The sequence below is a fragment of the Euphorbia lathyris genome, chromosome 3, assembly GCF_963576675.1.
Source record: "Euphorbia lathyris chromosome 3, ddEupLath1.1, whole genome shotgun sequence".
NCBI lineage: Eukaryota > Viridiplantae > Streptophyta > Magnoliopsida > Malpighiales > Euphorbiaceae > Euphorbia > Euphorbia lathyris.
In genome coordinates, this window is record NC_088912.1 from 24,503,376 (window position 1) to 24,526,794 (window position 23,419).

Genomic DNA, 23,419 nt, shown 5'->3' on the forward strand with positions numbered 1-23,419 from the left:
TTGTAATGATAAAAGATGAAAACGATATTGGAAAATAGAGAATCTAATGTCACAACATATGATAACTGTTAAATTGAGATTGTATTGTTTTATATATAGTTTAAATTCGCTCTTCTGAACAAATCGTGGCTTTATTTTGATACTCATTTCAATTTTTTATTTATTTTAATATTCATTGCAACCAATTTAGAATTATATGTAGAATGACGTGGTTTTTCCATGTGAATGTGCAATTTTTTTAGTGGATTGTTAAATATCGTCCCCTTTTTATTAGTTATCGCTTCCATTTTGACTTTTTTTGTCTTTTCATAATTTTGATAAAAAACTGAAAATTCCCTTTCCAAAATCACAAACACGAACAACAATAATTGAAATTATGAAAATAATTGATGTGTGACAATCTGAGAACCCCGTAAATGGATGATTACAAGTCGGTGACATTAAAGTTTACGTTTTTTATCAAAGAAATCATAAAAATAATGTATCTTTTTTGTGACGATTTTGCATTTTATCGTCACAAACAAATTTGACGATTTTGCATTTTTGCGTCATATGGTTTTTTAGATTTTCAAATGAAAATCTAAAAAAATTAAAGGTATTATACTAAAAGGTCTTATAAAGAAAAATAGAGGTTCATTTGCAAAATTTGAATTTAACTTAGTCAATTAAATAAAGAATTTTAATATTATAGATAAATATTATAGAATATATAGAAATAAATAGTTAGCTTAATAACTAATTAAATAAAAAATATTTAAATATCAAATAATAAAATATATTTAAAATGTTCGATTGTTAAATATTTCTTTTTTTTTTCTATATTTAATTCTATTTAAATTTTTAATTTCTATTTAAATTCGATTTAAAGATTTCAATTCTATTAAATCTATTAAATATTTTCTATAGAAATTTTAGTTAATTTGAAATTCTAGTTAATATTCAATTTAATTGGAATATTCAAAAATTGGACGATTTAGTATTTTTTGTTATAAAAAAATTTGACGATTTTGAATGGGTAAAATTATGCTTAGGAGGATGCCGAAATCCGCCTAGCCAGTGACTAGGTGGATGCAGAAATCCGCCCAGTCAATGGCGGGTTGGATGCTGCATCCACCTGGCTATTGACAGGGCAGATGTTGCATCCTCCTAGGCCAAAATTTGGCCGATTCTCCTAAAAATACAAATTTTTAGTTTTCGAATTTTTTTATGAAAAGAGTAAAATTATCCAAATAAAAACGACGATAAATAATTTAGGAGCGATAAATAACAATATTGTTTTTTTAGTGCAATTGATAAATTTGCACCTCAAAACCTTGAACTTTGCTCCTAGAACTGCATTCAATTGGCCGAATTTGGACATATGAAAGTCCATCTATTTTTATGGTGGGGTTGGGGTTAATCATGTCAAATATAACAGTGAATCTATATATTAAATCGATAAAAAATTATTGTGTTTGGATTAAATTCAAGAAATAAAATTAATTAGAGAAACGCCAACATCAATTCAAATTATTTTTTATCTATATATTATATCTAGAAATTTTATCCATACAAGTAATATAATACTTCTTTACATCTCGTAATTCTCTATAATGGTTTGGTAATAACCATTGTGACTTTAAAGGTCTTAATACTTATACTTTATTATTTAATTTTAGTATCAGTAATTTCAATCCAGTTCAATAATATTCAGTTCAATTTAATTCAGTTCAGTAATATTCAATTTAGTTCAATTTAATTCAATAGCATTTGTTTCAGTTCAGTTCAATAATTTATCATTATTTATTATAATTATAATTATTAATATATTATTTATTATTATTTATTATAAGTTATATATAATTTATTAATATATATAATTTATCATTATTTATTATAATTATTTATATATAATTTATTATTTTTTATATATTATTTATAATTTAACATTCTTTATATATAATTTATCATTCTTTATATAATCCATCATTATTTATATATAAAATTTATCATTTCAGTTCAGTAATATTCAATTCAATTCAGTATCATTCAGTTCAGTTAAGTTTATTTAATTTCAGTGAAAAAGAACATGATCTAACAAGGTTTAGTAACATCCCATTAGAATGAAGTTGTTATTTAAAATTTTGTAGGGTCAAATTTTTTTCTTAATTATAAATAAGGACCAAGATTGTAATTTTCACAAACCAAACCTGTAATTATCCTATTCTAAGAAGAAAATTATTAAAGGCACGAGGCGCCTCACTTGCCAAATCTGGCGCTTGTAAGCCCTACGCCAGATCTGACACCTCTGAACCTTCCATGGTTTTAAGAAAGCAAAATTTTGGATTTTAAGAATAAATTCACTATTTATAACTAAAATAAGTAATAAACTCTTTTTTGTTACAATCTCCCTAATGGTAAGTTGTTACTCCACACAGGGAGTAACAACCAAATCTCTACCGTTAGAGATCGTCTAAGCAAACTTTTCTTCAACACATAAGACATTACAGAATTTGACTCCTATTAAAATTTTCTATTAATTTAATAAAATTCAACCTTTTAATAAAAGCATGATTAACATGTAGAATACTATGCATCAGTTTCAAGCACCTGAATCAAATAAATAGCAAATACAATTTTTATTTTTACTATCATGTGATTGTCATCTAATATGTAAAAGTTAATCAAAGTAATTGTAATGTCACTATTCAAGTGATTTTTTCTATATGAAACAGGCGGAATGATTTCATTAAAATAAAAAATAAAGTTATTATATGACTTTATTAAAACAAAATGAAGTTTATTAACTTTTTAAAAGTAACTTCAAATTTTAATGACCATCTGTGCAATTTACCTATCATCGTCAACTTCTAAACATTATATTTATTAAATTATAGTCATCACCAACGTTAATTTGGAGAAAAAATTAGATAATTCAAGTGAGAAAAAAGATCTAGATCACTATGTCTAATGTGTGACTAATATTTATAATCTAGAAAGTATAGATCTTTATGTCTAATGTGTGACTTTATTGATCGTGAGCCCTCCGAGCATCCGTAAGCAAACTATTCTCTCTACGCAAGTCCGCTTCCATCCGTTATAGCAATCACGCCCGATCTCATAAATCACAGGCTTGAGGAGTATCGAGCCTCAATATGCGGACACACGTTCACCTATCAACAGGTGACACATGACACGTCCTGCTCCTAAATTCATAACCGTCTTTTATAGCCCGATCATAATATAAATAGAGTAAGCACATCTCAAGGTACATTACTTTATCAATTCATCAAGCTTACATTACATTCTTTTATTTATTTAATGTGTTATGTTCATCCTCAAGTTTTACCTTTAAATTGATTTAGATATTAGAGCGGATTAGCCGGAATCCGGTCCCATTTTAACCTTTTTTTTTTTTTTTGTCTAATTGAATATTTACAATAGGCTTAATACATCATTTGCCCCTGAACTTGTCCAAAAATCTTGATTGGTCCCTGAACTTTTAAAGTGTCCCGACAGCCCTTTCAACTTGCATAAAACATTCAGTTAGTCTCCTGAACTTGCATAAAATGTAATCAATTGATCACTCGGTTACAAAACATGTAAGTTAAATACAGAAGATGTATTCCACACATTTTATACAAGTTGTTACATAATTCAAAAATAGATTAAAAAGGAAGTTATTACTTGCTCAACTATAAAACTTGTCTTTTCTAATATTAGAACCGTATATTCCGATCTTGGTCGTTTTATTTTTTCTAAGATGCGTGCAATAAATCTTCCGCATTTAACTTACTTTTTTTTTTTGCAACCGAGTGATCAATTGATTACATTTTGCGCAAATTCAAGTGGCTAACTGAACATTTTATCCAAGTTTAAAGAGCTATCTAGACACTTTGAAAGTTCATAGGGGCAATCAAACTTTTTGGACAAGTTCAAGGGAATGATGTAAGCCTTTACAATAACTTACAAGGTTAAGGTGCAAAAATACCCCTAACTTTTTGGATTAGGAGCAATTTTATCTCTAATGTCTAAAATGGTGCAATTTTACCCCTAACGTTAGAAGTCAAGAACAATTTTACTTATAACATTGATAAATTTAGTCAGTTTCAGACACTATTATAAAACACCGATATTTTTGTTTTTTATTCTGTACCAATTGCATAACAATTTGTTCTAAAAAAATTCATGTTTTTTATAATTTAATAATAAAATTGGAGATTAATATTTATAAATTTGATAATTTTTTTTTGTCTAATTCGTACAAAAAGACAGTATGTTTTTTTTCCACATCAAAACATATGTTTGTGATTTGTTACTGATAAAATGACGCACGTAAGAACGGTAGATGACAAAATTCATGACCATAAGACAATTTGATGACTTATTATTTTAAGGTAATTAATTTATTAGTCCATATATTTTGACAAAACACACTGTTTAGTCCCTATATTTTCAAAAACATATAGTAAGGTCCATAACCTTTTTCTCAGTTAACTGTTTAGTCCTTCCGTCTGTTTGTTAGATTTTTTACCGTTTATGAATTCGGAAAATGACTAAATTACCCTTTACTATTTACCTTCAAATTTTAGAAGAGGAAATCCAATTTAGAAAAAGAAACTATGTGTATGGAGAACAAGAAAAAGAACAGACCTAATGCTTACGAATTTGAACGATTAAGAAGAAAATCAAGAAGAAGAACACTCAAAGTCGATTTCAGATGCAGTAGAATTTAAAGAAAATGAAAAACGCAAATCCAAATTGACTAATAGAATCTTCATGAGAGTCTAACGGCAGGGACTAAACAGTTCACCGAGAAAAATTTTAGGGACTAAACAGTTTATCGAGAAAAAGGTTAGAGACTTTACTGTGTGTTTTTTAAAATACAGGGATTAAACAGTATGTTTTATCAAAATATAGGAACTGATAAATTAATTATCCTATTTTTTAAATTGACTTAATTTATCAGTATCAGGGTTAAAATTGCTTTTTCAAAGTTAGAGATAAAATTAGACTTTTAGAAGTATTTTTTGCAGCTTAACCCATGAAAGTTATGATTCAACACATCACTAAACTTTCATCTCAAACATGTTTATCATTAAACCCTTTCTAATCCCCTCCCAGACAGTGTTATAGACTCTCTCGCTCTCTCAACTCCTTCCCTTTCTCTCTGGTATAAACACCTCGCGTTCGCTTCCTCCTCCTCCTCCTCGTCCATTCTCGCTCGAGTAGCCTCGGGTCTTCCTCCTTCCAGCAGCAGCCGCGAAGTCCTATCGCAGGGAGCAGTTCAGGCCTCTACTTGTCGCTACTTTTCCTCTCTCGAATTGGATCATAGTCCAGCAGCAGGGCTGATCTTATTCATTGCTCATCACCTTCGCTTTTTAGGGTCAGTTAATTTAATTAATTGTATTTCAATTAAAATTTCAGGTTTTCAAAATTGGGGATTTATGTTCTGTTATGTCTATGAAATTGGGGATTTTGAATTTCGTGTTGTTCTGATAATGTTTTGAGTATTGCTTTATAGGTTCGGGATTGAAATTTTCACTCAGGGCTTGTGAGCCCTTGAATCTAACTTAGACATTCTCAGTTCACTGGTTTGCTTGATTCTTGTTCAGTCTGATAAAGTAATATACTGTACTATTTTTGGCAGGCAAACAAGACTCGAAAATGATCGATATTTGAATTTGCTCATCAATGGCTAGGCAAGTTCTTTCCAGATGCACTCTTATTTCCCAAAACAATCCAACAAAACTTCTCTCATCACCTGTCTCCTTGTACTCTGCTGTTTCTACACCCGAATTTGAACAAGCCCAAGATTGTGAAATACTTCCAAACTCTAGCAACAGAAATGGCCGTGAAGGCCACGAATGCCGAGAACAACTGGACAAGCTTCGACTTCTTCTTCAACAAGACTGCAAAGAAGATGCATACAGGCTTACCAAATCTATTGTTCTCTCAAAATCGTCATTCTCTTCAGCCTATGATCTCCTCTCCTCCTTCTCCTCGTGCGCTCCTCCTTTGCAACTCAGCCTTTCAAACATGTTGCTTTATGCGTATAGTGAGTTGAAAATGCTCAATGAAGCCACCGAGTTATATGAATCGATGAAGAGTAATGGTAAGGTTCCTTCTCTTGCTTCTTTGAAGATGTTTCTTACCTGTTTGGCGGACTCAAAGCAATTTGACAAGACTCTTCATTTGTTCCTGGAGATATTGGAGTCTGGTTATAGACCTGATACAATTATGTATGGGAAGGCTATGCAGGCTGCAGTGAAAATGAGGGACATAAAGAGGGCAATGGAGTTACTGGATTCCATGAAAAAGAGAGAAGTAAGAGCTAATGTGTTTGTTTACAATGTACTGATTGGTGGCTTGTGTAAGGAGAATAGGATAAGAGATGCAGAGATGCTGTTTGATGAAATGTGTAGGAAGAGGTTAGTGGGGAGTACGGTGACGTACAATACGCTTATAGATGGGTATTGCAAGGTAGGGGAGGTAGAAAATGCATTTAAATTGAGAGAGATGATGAAGAAAGAGAATGTGAAGCCGAATTTGATTACTTTTAATTCATTGCTTAGTGGGCTTTGTAAAACTCGAAGAATGGACGAGGCAAGGGAACTCTTAAAAGAGATGGAATTCAATGGATTTGTGCCTGATGGTTTTACTCATTCTATCCTTTTTGATGGGTTGTCTAGGTGTCATGAAGATAAGGATGTCACAGATTTCTACGAGCTCGCAATTGGAAATGGAGTTACGATTAATAATTATACTGGTAGCATTTTGTTGAACAAGTTTTGTGAAAAAGGGAATGTTGACAAAGCAGAGGAGATGTTGAAGAAACTTATTGAGAATGGGCTTATTCCAGATGAGGTTATCTATAACGTTATTGTTAAAGGGTATTGTCGAATAGGTGACATGAATAAAGCTATTATGACTGTTGAGCAAATGGAAGATCTTAGGTTGAAACCAAATTGCATTACTTTCAACACTATTATTGATAAGTTCTGTGGACTCCAGAATATGGACAAGGCAGAGGAATGGGTAAAGAAGATGACAGAGAAGGGAGTCGCACCAACTATTGAGACATATAATAGCCTTATTGATGGCTACGGAAGGTTGAGAACTTTTGATAGGTGTTTTGAGATTCTTGAAGAGATGGAACAGATTGGCGTGAAGCCAAATGTTAAAAGTTACGGCTCTCTTATAAACCGTTTGTGCAAGGATGGGAAGATCCTAGAGGCTGAAATACTCCTCAGGGATATGATTGGCAGGGGTGTTTTCCCTAATACACACATATATAATATGCTTGTTGATGGGAGTTTCGTAGGTCGGAAATTGAAAGATGCATTGAGATTCTTTGATGAAATGCTAAAAAGTGAAATAAAACCTACCTTGGTAACTTACAATTTACTAATTAATGGATTTTGCAAAATGGGGAAGTTGACAGAGGCTGAAGAATGTCTTCTCCAGATTTCTGCTGCAGGTCATAGCCCTGATGTAATCACATATAACTCATTAATCTCGGGATATGCAAATTCAGGAAATGCCTTGAAATGTCTGGAGCTATATGAAACTATGAAAAGTTTGGGCATGAATCCTACTGTACATACATATCATCCCCTGATCAGTGGATGTGGCAAGGAAGGGGTAGAACTTGTAGAAAAACTATTTAATGAAATGTTATGTATGAATCTGGCTCCCGATCGTGTTGTCTACAATGCAATGATTCATTGCTATGTTGAGAATGGAAATCTTGAAAGGGCATATGCATTGTACAATGAAATGCTAGAAAGGGGAATTCATGCTGACAAGATGACTTACAATAGTTTGGTTTTGGGAAATTTCAGGGAGGGAAAGTTGTCGGAAATAGATAATATTATTGAAGCTATGAAAGCCAAGGATATGATCCCTACAGCTGATACCTATAACATTTTGGTCAAGGGACATTGTAATTTGAAGGATTATCTTGGTGCATATACTTGGTATAGAGAAATGTTTGGAAATGGTTTTCTCCTTGATGCCACCATTTGCAATGAGCTTACTGCTGGGCTCAAAGTGGAGGGAAGATTGCAAGAGGCCGCGCTTATATGCTCAGAAATGAGTGAAAAAGGAATGAAGAATGGGAGCTCTAGTGAGGAGCTATCTGCTGCTATCAAAATGTGAAAGATATGCTTGATACTCTCTGCACCAAACATGGTAAATTACTGAATGCCATAACCATAGATGTACATTTGAACTTCATTTTGTCTTTACTTTTCCTTATTACTCTTGGTGTTTATTTCTTGATAACAATGAATTAGAGATATACCACTTCGATTTCATCTATACTGGTATGAGATAACGTATATGCTATATTCGGGAAGCTGGTGCGATATTGTTTTCAGCTATTATGAAGAGGTGGTTAGCTTCTCAATGAGAAGCCTATGTAGAATTTGAAATTAAATCTGTGTTGCTAATCACTTTCCATCTGCAATTTAGTTACTGATAATATATCAACGTATCCAGAAAATTAGGGAGAATATAAAAGATTAATATGATCCTGGAAAGACCAGAATGGAGAATTTTAGCACTCATTTTGAAGCTTGGATGCTGGAAAGACGGATGATATAGACCGTCCTGCACAAGCTAGTCCCGGGGGATGGGAATTCTCAAGATAACTGTGAGTTTTCAGCTCACTGATATGGGGATCATTTTTCAGACCTTGTAGATGTAAATTTGGTTATAAGAATATGCTTATTTACCAAAATATGCACTGCTATATATTGATGTCTGTTAATTGAATATCACTTGAGGTGAAAATTGAATCGCCTGATACATTGGAGCATTTAGTTTATGAAGGTCTAAATCTGATATATGTGAAGTCTTACTCCTTTTTCTAAGCAGCAGATACTGACCTTTTCGGAAGAAGGTAAATCGGATGTATGATTTCTTGTCATTGAGGAAGATCATTGCCCACGTTTTATGTTTATCGTTTACTGTAGGGATAAAGGTCAATTTTGCCTCACGTTTTTGGGGGAAAGTGCGGATATATCTTATCGTAATAACAACAACAACAACAAAGCCTTAGTCCCGAAATGATTCGGGGTCGGCTAACATGAACCGTCATATAAAACCGTGAAAATCAAGTCGTGTCAGCGACATAGATTCGCTCCCTCCACTCCGTCCTATCCACTACCATATTTTCCTCAATTCCCAGTAAACTCATATCACTCTCGATCACCCTCCTCCAAGTTTGCTTAGGTCTTCCCCTACCCCTCACCACTACATCCCTTTGCCCCTCTTCGGTTCTCCTAACCGGCGCATCAAGCGCTCTACGTCTCACATGGCCAAACCACCTTAGTCGGTTTTCTTTCATTTTATTGTCAATAGATGTGACCCCTACTTTTGTCCTAATTATTTCATTACGCACCCGGTCCTTTCTCGTATGACGACACATCCATCTCAACATACGCATCTCCGCCGCCGACATCTTATGGATGTGGCAGTATTTCACTGCCCAACACTCCGTACTATATAACAATGCTAGTCTAATTACCGTCCGGTAGAATTTTCCCTTCAATCTATTAGGCATGCCGGGATCACAAAGGAAACCCGTAGGACTCTTCCACTTCGACCAACCAGCTTTAATCCTATGAGCAACATCTCCATCTACTTCTCCATCCGTTTGGATAATAGATCCTAAATACCGGAAGCAATCCGAGGCCTGAACAACTCTCCCATCTAGGGTGATTGTCCCTGCCTCCCTACTCCTATGGCCGCTAAACTTACACTCCAAATATTCTGTCTTACTTCGACTCAACTTAAAGCCTCTAGATTCTAGAGTTTGTCTCCATAGTTCCAACTTTCTCTCCACTCCTTCTTTCGTCTCATCAACCAACACAATATCATCTGCAAACAGCATGCACCATGGTATACCATCTTGAAGTGAACTTGTTAGTTCATCCATAACGATGGCAAAAAGAAATGGGCTTAGTGCGGAACCTTGATGCACTCCAATCGTAATAGGAAACTCTTCAGTCTTCCCAACACTAGTACGTACACTCGTGCATACTCCCTCGTACATGTCCTTTATGATGTCAATATATTTCCGCGAAATGCCTTTCCTTATCAAGGCCCACCAAAGTACTTCCCTTGGTACCTTATCATATGCTTTCTCCAAGTCAATGAAAACCATATGCAAATCTTTCTTCTTATTTCGATAGTGCTCCATTAATTGTCTTATTAGATGGATGGCTTCCATAGTTGATCTTCCCGGCATAAAGCCAAACTGGTTTTCCGAGATCTTCACCGTCCTCCTTAGCCTTTGTTCGATCACTCGCTCCCAAAGTTTCATAGTGTGACTCATTAATTTGATTCCCCGATAGTTGGCACAATCTTGGACATCGCCTTTGTTCTTATACAAAGGGATTAAGGTACTTTTCCTCCATTCTGATGGCATCTTATTGTTTCTCCAAATTTTGTTGAAAAACGTCGTCAACCATTCGATTCCTCTTTCTCCCAAACATCTTCAAATCTCAATAGGGATGCCATCAGGTCCTACTGCTTTCTTCGACTTCATCTTACTTAATGCCATTTTGACTTCACCCTTTTGAATTCTCCGCAGGCATTCATGATTTATCATATCGTGATGGATACTTATATCTCCAACATCTTGTTGGCGATCTCCATTAAATAAGTCATCAAAATAGGACCTCCATCGTTCATTGAAATCCTTATCTCCAACTAGGACTTTCTGGTCCACATCCTTCACACATCGTAATAAATGGTAAAAAAAATTCTTAAAGTTTTCAACTTGGAATAATTTTGCGCACATATAACAAAGCGAAGGCAAAGGGGGCCAGGGATGCCGATGCACCCTCGGCTGTTGGGAGCCACTCCTTACGGGGGCAGTTTTGCCTCTGACCCCATCTTTATATGCAGGGTGTTGATTGCATCTCCAATAGATGAAGATCTGTTTTTTTTTTTTAGTTCTAACCGAGACCAGAATAACGTCATTTTGGTTTTGATAGGGCCAAATTTGTGGGGATGTATTTGACCAATTATTACGTTTGAGGTATATTTGACTTCTTCAAAAAATGTTTGGGGTAAATTAGATCTTATCCATTTACGGTATAGGGAGATGTTAGGGGTAAATTATATCTTATCCATTTACTGTTGTGGACTATAATTTATATTACAATTGGATTGGATGACAGGGTATAAAAGTCTTAATGCACAACCGAAATTGTTCGCTTGTCTTTTTCGTAGTTTTTTTTTTCTAATAGAAGTGTTTGATTAGAATTGAAAAATAGTTAGACGAATTAGTTATTTTGGAGTAACAACAAAATTAATAAACAACAGAGATAATAATTATATCTAATATTATTGAGATATGAACAGTTGAATTAAATAGACTCTAAATAAATGTTGAACGGATTAAAATTTGTTTGTGAAATTTGCCCTAACCCTTTGATCTTAGTAGGGTTGTAAATGGAGCGGGGTGGAGATTTTAAATTCTTAAGCAAATTTAAAATTTTGTTGTGTAATATAGTTGTGTTAATGCAATTTATAAAACATGAGTGTACATCAATCTATCAAATATAAAAATAAATAAAAGTTTTTCAAATATAAAATAAGCATTTAAAAGTGTATGTAAATATATTATTTTAAAAATTGTGGACTGCTATATACCGCATCCAAATTCCGGTCCACCGTCCATTTTTGACATATTTGCCCTCCTCACTTTTTCTAACAAAAAAATTCAAATTCTCTCAAATCCTCTCTACCTCAGGATTTTCAAAAAACCGAGCTAAAATTCAAATTCTCTCAAATCCTCGGTACCTGAATATACAAAAAATGCATAATAGGTTATCATAATGTACATTAAAAATAATAAAAAAAATAGTTCGGGGCAATTTCTCCCCATTTTTTGCCTAAACGGGCAGCCTGCCCGTTTCACCATGGGTGGAAACGGGCAGCACGTACTGCTTGTTCCGTAGGTGGAACGGGCAGCGCGTACCACCCGTTCTATCGGTGGAACGGGTGGCGCATACCACCTGTTCCATCGGTGGAACGGGTGGCGCATACTGCCCGTTCCCTAGGCCGAACGGGTAGTTCATCCGTTCGGCCTACGGAACGGGAGTACTCTCTACCTGTTCAGGAAAAAACCGAAAAAAAATAAAAAAAATAATCAGACACGTATTTAAGAATCGTAATATTACCTTGTGTTCGAAATCATTATCTTCGGGAATGCTTGGGTTCATTTTTGTAAAATCCGGGATTTTTGCTCGGGAGAGAAAGGGAGAGAGAGCTTTTAAGGTTTTGGATGAAATAAAATGAGAAGGGCAATATGATCAAGAGGGGGCGGTGGAGCGGAATTTGGGTGCGGTGAATAGCAATACCGTAAAAATTTTCATGGAAATCACTGTGGCGGGATATGATAGGAACGGGGATTGGAAAGCCCGTCTTTGGAGAAAATAAATGGAAATCTCTCATCGCGGTTGGGGTGAACTCCCGTTGGAGATGTATAAATCTCACCCTATTTGCAACAAGATCCTATTAAAATTGTGAAAGTTCAGTATAGATATGGGAATTGTGTGATGAAGTCAATTTATTTTACCTACTCTGATCTGATAGAGCAACTTGAAACAAAATTAACATGAATTGGGGGAAAGAGTTGGATAAACCAATGGCAACGGGCCTATGCTTCATTCTTACTTGGTTAAAGGATAATTTAGTTATGTACTGTATTTAATATGTACTTGTATTATTATATCAAAAAAAAATATGTACTTGTATTATTCATATATTATTATTAAAAAAATTATAAAAATAAACATGTATTTTGAATGATTTGCAAAGACACGTGCTGTTTAAAAGTTTACAAAAATGGGTTATGAGCTGCGTGAAATTTACAGTTAAAGAATTTGTAAGTCAAATTTTCAATTATATAATTACTTGTTGTTTACTTAATTTGTAAATATAGACATTATATTTTGGGTAATTGGTAAAGTCAATTCTTTTAATTGTTTTAAGTCGCTCATTTTTTGGGGTAAATAATCGCGACAACAATTTTTAAAAGAATGCTTGAGTTTCTAAACTGCACAAAGAATAAAATCCTTGTTTGTAAATTTTTAAACTATGGGACTGTTTTTATAAATTGGTCAAACCATATCTTTATTTTTCTAATTTTCCCTTATTACTGTTTTTGAAAAATTATTATTATTTATATAATTGTTTTTTGAATTAAAAATCATTAATTATCTTCATTATTGAATGAACCAAATAGAAGGAATTGATCTTCAAACCTGAATCAAGCCCGGGCCCATATAAAAATTAAATGAATTGAGATTAATATATATTTTAGAGTAAACTAAAGGAAAATTTACATGGAAATTAATTTTTGAAAAATTATATACAATTAATATTAAGTAAGAATTTCAACTATGTCACTAAGTAAATCATTATTTTTGATATATTTTTAGGATTAAGGTTTATAAATTAAGGATCTAGAATTTATTTTTTAGGATTTAGGATTTATAAATTGGAGTCTAAATCTTAAATTATAGTATAAAATTATATTTTATTTGTGATATATATAGGAAATACTAATATATTTAAAATTAATTTTAGTAATATAATTTAGTTGTAATTTTATAGTCATATATGATTTTAATATAAAAGCCTAAACTAAATTATATCTATAGGCTCTTAACTTTGTCATTTCTTTCATTATAATTACTGAACTTTGTTATTTTTCAAAGCTTAGAATAACCAAGGGTTTGTCAGTTCTTGGGCTATTGGTGCTCACCCCGTCTAAGTTCTGTCTCGTCCCAATTTCTATATATATATATATATATATATATATAAAAGCTTAGGAATAATCCATTGAATTTTGTAATTTACTAACAATTTTTTTTTATCATTGAATTGATCGAGATAACCATTTCAATAGCATGTAATAATTTACTATATAGTTTATGAAAATGATTTTCTAAACAACTTCAATAATTGAATTTTTTGAATTTGATGTTATTTAGATATTGTTTGGTTAGGAATAAGAAAATAGTTAGTTGGAGAGAAAAAAAACCCTTAAAATAATGGTTAAAGAAATCGAAAATGCGATTTTAAATAATTTTCGGACTTGAACTTTTTTTATTTTGTGGTTGTCATTGGTCAATAGTAAAGTAAAAGAGAATTATTATATTAATAAAGTATAAAGTATACGAGGCTATAATATCCAGTTCAGGATCATAATCGAAGTATAAGTAAAGTTGAAGTGTTGTGAGCATAATTTACCTAGATATTTTTATGGTAAAATAAGGGCTTATTTGGTTTATCTACTGTTTTGTTTTGTTTTTTTTTTTTTTTTTTTTTTTTTTGCTTTTTACAGTTGGAAAATTAGAGATTCTTTATTGTTGGAAAAAAAAAATCGAATTTTATGTATAAAACAGCAATACTTTTTTAACCAAATACTTAAAACTTTCAGTTTTAATACATATCCACTTGGTAAGGTAAAGAGTGAATTTCGTATCCACGAAATGACACATTCCAAAGAATTCATGTATGAATCTAGGGAGAACGTATCTAATCTCCACCATTCATATTATAAGTTATTGTTTTTTTTCTTGTAAACAACATATCTAATCTTTACCATTCATAATATAAGTAGAAAACAAAATAAATAAATAAATGGGAGAGGTTAGTCTATTACATTAAGGTATCCCACTACTATTGTGGAATCAGCACCAACACAAAAACTTCTAGAAGTTGACTTGGAATGTTCCAAAGGATAATATTCTATTTTCATTTTAGTTTTCTCAAATGATGATTATGGTTTGACTTCCTTTCATATGCTCAATCAAATTCCCTTTTGCAAGAAATGGGATGTTTTAAAAGGGTCTAGATTCTTTAATCCATTTATGTAATCTTATTAATGGATTTTATGTCATTTTAGTGCTATGTCTTTTATTTTATGGATTGCTCATAGTGATTCTATGATTAATGAGTTATTAAGCCATATCCCCCAATCAAAATAATAATGACTATTTCTGTTTTCAAATTAGCTATTTAAAAAAATAAAATAAAAAACTTTATAAGAAAACGTCTTTCACTTGGGTTTGATTTCCACTGTCATTGTTGGCGTCATCATAGGTGAAACGATATGTAAGTTCTCTCGTAAGATTCTCGATGACTTGAAGATTTATCTGGCCTTTAATTGTAGATACTCTCATCCCTATTGAAAAAGTTACAAAATAAAATAAATTTTTGTGTCTTTTTGTTTGTTTTATGATAAGAAAGTAATAAATTATAATAAGATTTTCATACTTTATAACAATTATCGATAATTTACTGTCATGTGGAGTTTTTTTTATTGAAAGTGGGGACGAAGGAAGAAGATTCAGGAATCCCAACAAGGTTGGCATCACCTAATCCTCCAAACCTAAACCTGAATATATTAAAAGATACAAAAAGTCACAAAAAAGTCAATAGAGAGAAAGAAACAACCCACAAACTAAACGAACCAATGCAAGGCTCGACCGTTAAAATTGTTTCAGATAAAGCTAGAATAAAAATTCGGAAAAGAGTCCCACCACATATCATCAGAGCAAGTCCTACCATTGTTTGTCAGGGCGTCAGCAACCTGATTCCCTTCGCGGTAGACGTGCGAAATCGCAAAATGCATTTCAGAAATCATACGTCGACACTCGATCTAATCCTGACGTAATTCACAAGGAACCGTGATACTCGTATCACGAAGAAGAGCAACCACGTACCTAGAATCACTCTCCAACCACAGGCGTTGCCAACCTAGGTTGAAAGCCGTGCGGATCGCGTAAAGGGCAGCATAAAGCTCTGCAACGTGCACCAAACGTCAAGACGAAAAGAAAGCAAAAGAACCAACCGCGTGGCCAGAATGATTTCTGAAAACACCCCCCGCAACCAAAATTCACTAGGGTAACTGATGCATCAGAATTGGCCTTAATCCATCCATGGGGAGACGCAGACCAACGAATAGGCAGAATCCGAGGAGTTGATGTACGACGAGACGATACATAAACATGTGTCGTTGTTCCTGTGAGTACACAGTTAAATAGGCGGAAGTGATGTCTTATCATACCTATATCTTTCATAGTCCAAATTAACTCAGTCAGTTGTTTGCTTAAGGGATCTTAAACAGTGCTAGATTCAGGTTTAAAAATCAAATCTCAAAAATAATATATATTCTTCGATAATAAAATTAGAATTTATGCTTAAAAGTATTGTTCTGTGAGTGTGAGCACCACTTGGTGAATGCAAACACATAGAGCAATAGTATAACCACAATTACATTAATTAGATATCTCCACAAATTTATTATCTCCTTTTTATTTTTTTTCTTTTATTGAATATTAAATTACTCCAATATGAAGTAGAACGTGAGGATAAATTAATTTATTTTTATTTTTATAAAAAGAAAAAAACTCAACTTAAGCTCTATTCGATAACTTAATTTTTTCTGTTGGGAGGTTTTTCCATAATTCTATAAGAATAATAACTGTTTTATTATTTAGACATGATCATGGTTCTCGAATTTGTTTGCATAATGAGGAGTTATTTGATTTGTCTATTTTTAAATTTTATTTACTGAAATATCAGTGAAATTTACACAAATAGCACCTGGGGGTAAAATATTCACTAATATATTAGAGCGGATTAGTGAATTATAGTATTTAATCGAAATTAAATTTAGTATAGTAATCGCGATGACCGAACCCGCGTCTGCCCTAGGGCCTTCCTCGCCGGACTCCTTCCGCCACACCGTGTTCGTCCCTCCGGACGGCCACTCTCCCCCGTTTGCGACCGACCCGCCGCCACCAAAGCTGTGCTGGAAGGACATCGCCGCTGCTAGCTCTGATTCCATCCCCCCTCGGCCCCGAAAGGATCTCTGCGCTGAAGGTCTAATCCGAATTAGCCCCAATTCTGCTGACCCCCTGATCCCGATTGTCACAATTGATCCCGAGCTGAAAAAGAGGTTAGCGGTGCCCTGGGCTAATGCACTAATCATCAAAATTCTGGGACGGAGCCTAGGCTATGTAGCTCTACAACGCAGAACCATGGAGCTTTGGAAACCAATAGCAGGAGTAAGCATGATGGATTTGGGAGAGGGCTTCCACTTGGTTCAATTTGATAACGAGCTGGATAGAAGCCACGTGATTAATGATGGCCCTTGGATGATTCAGGGGCACTATTTGACTGTCCGAACCTGGTCTGCAACGTTCAGCCCAACTGAAGCAAGCGTGGACAAATCTATGGTCTGGGTACGCTTTCCTCAACTTCCTCTTTTATTTTATGATGTGGATGTGTTATTGGGAATTGCTGCCACCATTGGAAAACCAGTGCGTGTGGATGAGAATACAGCCAAGAAAACTAGAGGGCGGTTTGCTAGAGTATGTGTGGAAATATATCTCTTGAAGCCTTTGATTGCTCAGTTTGAGTTAGATGGGGAAATTCAGAGGGTGGAATACGAAGGCCTCCATACGGCTTGTACCTTCTGTGGTAGATACGGCCATCTTAGAACTGAATGTTGCTGGCAAAGTGCAGTCCCTGTAAAGAATCCCGTCGAGGCTTGCGATATGGTTGTGGGAGAGACGGAGCAGAGAACTGATGGTGAACCCCGTGCCACGGAGTTCCCAGCGATGCCTGATTCCGGAATTGATAACCAGGATGCAGGTTCGGAGGTGTATGGCCCCTGGATGCTTGTGCCTAGACGGAAGTATCCTGCCAGAAACTCGATGCAGGGATATGCTAATAAAGGGAAACCTGATAGTGGGAATGAAGCAAATCCAAATCCATTCGCAGGGAAGCAGGGTCTAGAACAGGGAAGCACAAGCAAAGGAAAATTCACTGGATTTAGTGCTTTGGTGACAGATAGAAGTGAGAAGGAGATTACAGGAGGCAAGATCACCCAAAAGCAGAAACACAAGGGGACGGGTAAGCTTGCTAGTAAACAGAAGGAAAATAAGGGACAAGGGTTGGATATTCACCCAAACAAGTTTGCAACCCTGGGCAATGTCTCGATGGACATCGAAAAAGAAGGTAGTGTGCTTATTGACGGATTTCGGGAGAATGAATCGTCGGATGCTGTGGTTGGGAGAGGGAAGAGATCCAGGTTTTCTTTGGACCACAGAGAACCACTCAGTTCTCTCAACTCTAATGTGCAATAAGAAGAGCTTGTTTTCAAAGGGAATGATAGGTTGATTCAGAAGCTAAGAGAGAGATCTGTAGTGCAAAGTTTGGGTAAATCGGTAAGATTGGAGGATCAGCCTCCAGGCCGGAATCTGAATTGATCTGCCTTGGGCACCCCGTTCCTGTTATCTCCTTGATTATGAAGATTATCATCTGGAACTGCTTTGGTGCCGGTGGCACTAATTTTCAGAGATCTTTAAGACACATGGTAAAGGTTCATAAGCCTGATATTGTTGGCCTCCTTGAAACTCGGATCTCGGGTTCTCGGGCGCTGGTTATGGGTAGGAAGATGGGGTTCAATAGATGCGAAATAGTGGAAGCGGAGGGTTTTAGTGGAGGAGTTTGGCTGTTCTGGGATGAAGCCCAGGTTCAAGTTAATGTGAAGGAGAAGAACTATCAGTTTATTCACTGTACTGTTGCGTTAAAAGAAGGGGAATGGAAGGACCAGTTTTTTGACTTGACGGCGGTTTACGTTAGACCTCAGCTGGTGCATAAAAGAAAATTCTTTGAGGATACTTGTCAGCTCAGCAGACACACTACGGGTCCCTGGCTTCTTTACGGGGATTTCAATTATATTAAGGATGGAAGTGAGAAGCAGGGAGGGTCGATCAGAACGCTGAACAGGTGTAATCCCTTCATCTCTTGGATTAATGACCTTGAGCTTGTGGATTTGGGGTACGAGGGGCCAAAATTTACTTGGTACAGGGGCTCAAACCCAAGAACCCGTGTAGCCTGCAGACTTGACAGGGGTTCGTGTAACTCTGAATGGCGGCTTCGGTTCCCTTCCGCAGTAGTGAGAAATCTACCGAGATCACAGTCTGACCATACTCCGATTTTGATTGATGTTCTGAATAATTCTCACAGTATCAAAAGCCCCTTTCGCTTTATGAACGCCTGGCTGGAAGGTACTGCCGTGAAAGATTTGATTAACCACCACTGGAATGATACGGCCCCCCTTGGAAGCACTCTGAGTAGCTTGGCGGAGAGGCTCCTGGAGTGGCACAAGATGGATTTTGGAAACCTTGTTAACCGCAAAAAGAGAGCTTTTGCTCGTTTGGGAGGGATTCAGAAGAAGTTGGCTATTCAGTGCACTAATGGGATGCTCCGGCTTGAAAATAAAGTTAGGCAAGAGCTAAATACCATCCTTAAGCAGGAGGAACTCTTCTGGGCGCAGCGATCTCGTGTGCAGTGGCTCAAGGAGGGGGACAGGAATACCAAGTTTTTTCATTTATCAACGGTCATTAGAAATCGTCGAAACTGGAAGATGGGGCTGCGGAGTAACGAAGGTAATTGGATCTGGGATGCACGGGTTTTGCGCTCTATGGCTGATAGCTTCTTCTTCCAGCTGTATTCAGATGAGATGCCTAACAGGGTCCCCATCCATTCGGCTCATGGTTTTCCTGAGATCACTAGCTCGAGTTACACAAAGCTGAACCAACCGTTTATAATGGAAGAGGTGAAGAATGCTCTCCGGAGTATGGCCCCCTGGAAAGCCCCTGGGCCGGATGGGTTCCAAGCAGGGTTCTTTCAGCGGTTCTGGGACACGGTTGGAACAAGCACCATGGGGTGTGTTCTTCGTGGGCTGAACACCGGGGTCCTCGAGGAGGGAATGAACAGTACCCTTATCTCTCTTATCCCAAAAGTCAAGGATCCTGACAGCCTCACGAAATTCAGACCAATCAGCTTATGCAATGTTAGCTACAAGCTTATCACAAAATGTATTACGAACAGACTCAAAACTATCTTACCTGAGGTGGTTGGTCCTATGCAGAGCAGCTTCGTCCCGGGTCATCAGATTTCAGATAATGTGGTTCTAATGCAGGAAACTATCTTCTCCTTCCAACGCAAGAAGAACAAGAAGAAGCAAATGCTCTTGAAGCTTGATCTTGAAAAGGCTTATGATCGGATTAACTGGAATTTCTTACAAGATACCCTGAACAGGCTTGGCCTTCCCCCAGGGCTAATTTCTGTGATCATGAGCTGTGTTACTACCCCGACCATGCATGTTCTTTGGAATGGAGAGAAAGGGGATGGGTTCAAGCCGTCTAGGGGGCTTAGGCAAGGGGATCCGCTGTCTCCTTATCTCTTTGTTCTCTGTCTTGAAAGGCTGAATCACCTCATCCAGGATGCGGTGGAAGCAGGGGAGTGGGTCCCAGTCACTCTGTCAAAGAATGGGCCTAAACTGTCTCATTGTTTCTTCGCCGATGATATTGTCTTGATGTCTGAAGCGTTCGTGAAGCAAGCGGAGGTCATTAAAAACATCCTGGGGTTGTTTTGTGATGGATCGGGCCAAAAGGTTAGTCTTGAAAAATCCTGTTGTTTCTTTTCCAATGGCGTTCAGGACCAGCTTAAGAACCGATATCAGGGGCCCTAGGGATCAAAAGCACCAGGAACCTTGGAAAGTATCTAGGCATTTATCTTGCTCATGAGAGGGTCAACAAACATTCTTTTGACTATGTGATTGATAGAGTTCAGAATCGCCTCACCGGTTGGAAGGAGAAGAGTATGTCACTTGCAGGGAGAACTACGCTGGTTAAGGCAATATTGTCCACCCTGCCCATTTATGCAATGCAAACTTCGGTCTTTCCAGTAAGCGTTAGCAAACGTTTGGACATCATTAACAGAAGATTTATCTGGGGGAATGAGAGTAGTAGGAGGAAGACTCACCTGGTTAAATGGGAGGTGGTATGCAAAACTAAGGATCAAGGGGGTCTCGGTGTTCGCCAGGTCAGAGAAGCCAATCTCGCGAATATTGCGAAATTAGGCTGGAGGATGCTCACTGAACATGACTGCGTCTGGGCCAAAGTGCTCAAAGGTATTTATGGGGGGAACAAGGGCGGGCTGGATATGTTCAAAAAACGGAACCCGCAAAGCGCAGTTTGGAAGGGAATTGTCCTAGGAGCGGATATTCTGAAAAAAGGCATTTGCCATCTTGTTAGAAATGGGCGTAACACTCGGTTCTGGTCAGATAACTGGCTTCAGGCTGGTAAACTTATTGACAAAGCTCTTTCCCCCTTGTCGGAGGAGGAGATGAGTCAGAATGTGGCAGATTATTGGGTTGAAGGGCATGGCTAGGATTGGGACAGATTACGTAGTGTGCTTCCTCAGGACGAGCTGCACAATCTTGCCTCTATAGTCCTGTTCAGTAATGACGATAACATGGACAGTTGGAGTTAGGAACCGAGCAAAACAGGCAGCTTCTCGACGAAAACGGCTTATGCGCTCCAATTCAATCAATCTGCTGCTACTGCAACGAGTTGGTCGGCTGCAGATTGGATGTGTATCTGGGAAGCTAAGGTAACCGAGAGAATTAAAATGTTTCTCTGGACTATGGGGCATGAGGCTGTTCTTACCAATGCCGACCGGGTCAGGAGGCATATCAGCAGTGATGAGGATTGCGGGATCTGTGGATCTAGAGAAGATCTAATTCATCTTCTCCGGGATTGTAGTGAAGCAAGGAGAATCTGGACTTTCTTCATTCCTTTGAATCGGCAGGCGGAGTTCTTCTCAGGGGAGGTTAAACCGTGGATGCTGTGTAACTTACAAGATAGAGGGAAGTGGAATGGTATTTCTTGGGCAATTGTTTTTGGAACCTGCTGCTGGTTACTTTGGAAATGGAGGAATGAATTGGTGTTTAAAGGCGTCGGTCGGGGGCTGACGGAAAAGATTGACAGTGTTATTCACGCCGCGTCGGAGCAAGCTGAGGCGGTGAGGAACTATCGGAACGCGTGTGCTGCGCCGCCGCATACGCGGGATCGTCTGGTTCAGTGGTTGCCACCGGCGGAGGGATGGATCAAGTTCAACTGCGATGGGGCTCGGAGTAACATTTCAGGTCGCGCGACTTGCGGCGGGCTCGCCCGGGACAATAACGGAAGCTGGTTAGGGGGATTTTTCTGCAGGTTGGGTAACTGCTCCGTGGATCTGGCGGAGATTTGGGGCCTCTATTACGGGTTGGAACTTGCCAGGAGAAAGGGGTGGAAGAAGGTAATTTTTGAGCTCGATTCTCAATCAACGGTGGAGCTTATCAGAACAAAAGGGTATCGGGTACATCGGTATGATTGGCTTCTTGAGGAATGTCGGAAACAGATTGGTTCGAATTGGGATGTCAAAGTTGTTCATGTCCTTCGTGAAGGGAATAGAGCAGCGGATTTTATGGCAAATTTCGCAGGCGAAAGGTGTTTAGGGTATCACGAGTGTGAGAATCCCCCTGCAGGCTTAATGGACATCATTGATTCAGACAATTCTGGTTCGGGCATCCTCAGGAGAGCTCGGAATCTAGATTAGTTTTTGGTTTGTTTGTTTCCGGGGCCTAGGCCCTTCCTTCTGTTAAAAAAAAGTGAATTATAGTATTTTCATTCTCTGGAAAAGAAATACTGGTAAGTTGTTAATTGGAGTGGTTTTCTGAGTATTGTGTATGGAAAAAAGATTTGTTTAAAACTCATTTAAAGATCTCTTTCATTTTAACTCGATGGTGAAAATAAAAAAAATACGTCTTTTTACACGAAAATCAAATTAAAAATAAAATTATAATCAAATCATATTATCAAAATTAATTCTAAATATATTATTTTTCTATATATCACAAATAAAAGTACAATTTTATATTCTAATTCAAAAAAATTCTATACCCCAATCATAGATCTTAAACCCTAAAAAATATATCCTACATCCATAATTTATAAACCTTATTCCTTAACATATATTAAAAATAATTATTATTTAGTTTGATATAATTAAAATTAGATAAAAAAATATAAAAATAAACCATGTGGTTTGAGTCATTTTCAAACATAAAGTACGTAGTTTAAAAGTTTACAAATTGGTATCTTGCGATTCATCCTGTTAGCAAAGACATTCTAAACTGACTAACGGTGTTAACAAAAAGTCAAAAGTCAAAAATCAAATGGTAAAGAGTTATTTTGATTTTTATATTTATTTATTTTATAACTTAACCCCTTGTTATCTAATTATCACAAACAAACTCTAAAACAAAAAGAAAGCGTCAAATTCACCGTCTCTCAAATCTCTCTTTTATTTATTTTCATTTGCTCTCCAAACAAACTCATTCTTCCTTGCTATTCTCTCTAAAAAAAATTCATTTTCCATGTGTTGAAGCAAAAAGATGCCGTGTGCCTTTAGAACCCAAACAATATTCGAAGTATGCTCTGATTTCAAAAACAATCATCAACATCATAGGGTTTTGAATCTCCATTAATCCCTAAAACTGAATAATCAA

The 23,419-nt window shown here is 36.4% G+C and overlaps 1 protein-coding gene across 2 annotated transcripts; it reads left to right on the top strand.

Moving 5' to 3' along the window:
• Nucleotides 1-5,046: 5,046 nt before the first annotated feature.
• On the top strand, nucleotides 5,047-8,784 carry LOC136223152 (pentatricopeptide repeat-containing protein At5g12100, mitochondrial). Of its 2 annotated transcripts, XM_066011009.1 has the most exons (3): nucleotides 5,047-5,365; nucleotides 5,630-8,172; nucleotides 8,482-8,784. In XM_066011009.1, the coding sequence occupies exon 2, from the start codon at nucleotides 5,674-5,676 to the stop codon at nucleotides 8,137-8,139; it is 2,466 nt and encodes an 821-aa protein (XP_065867081.1). In that variant the 5' UTR covers nucleotides 5,047-5,365; nucleotides 5,630-5,673; the 3' UTR covers nucleotides 8,140-8,172; nucleotides 8,482-8,784. The 2 variants fall into 2 exon arrangements, with proteins under 2 accessions (XP_065867081.1, XP_065867080.1); XM_066011008.1 differs by lacking the exon at nucleotides 8,482-8,784 and having other exon boundaries at nucleotides 5,630-8,301.
• Nucleotides 8,785-23,419: the final 14,635 nt, after the last annotated feature.

Bases quoted from the DNA above. Each gene is read 5' to 3' on its own strand.
- LOC136223152 (XM_066011009.1), top strand. From the start codon at position 5,674: ATGGCTAGGCAAGTTCTTTCCAGATGCACTCTTATTTCCCAAAACAAT.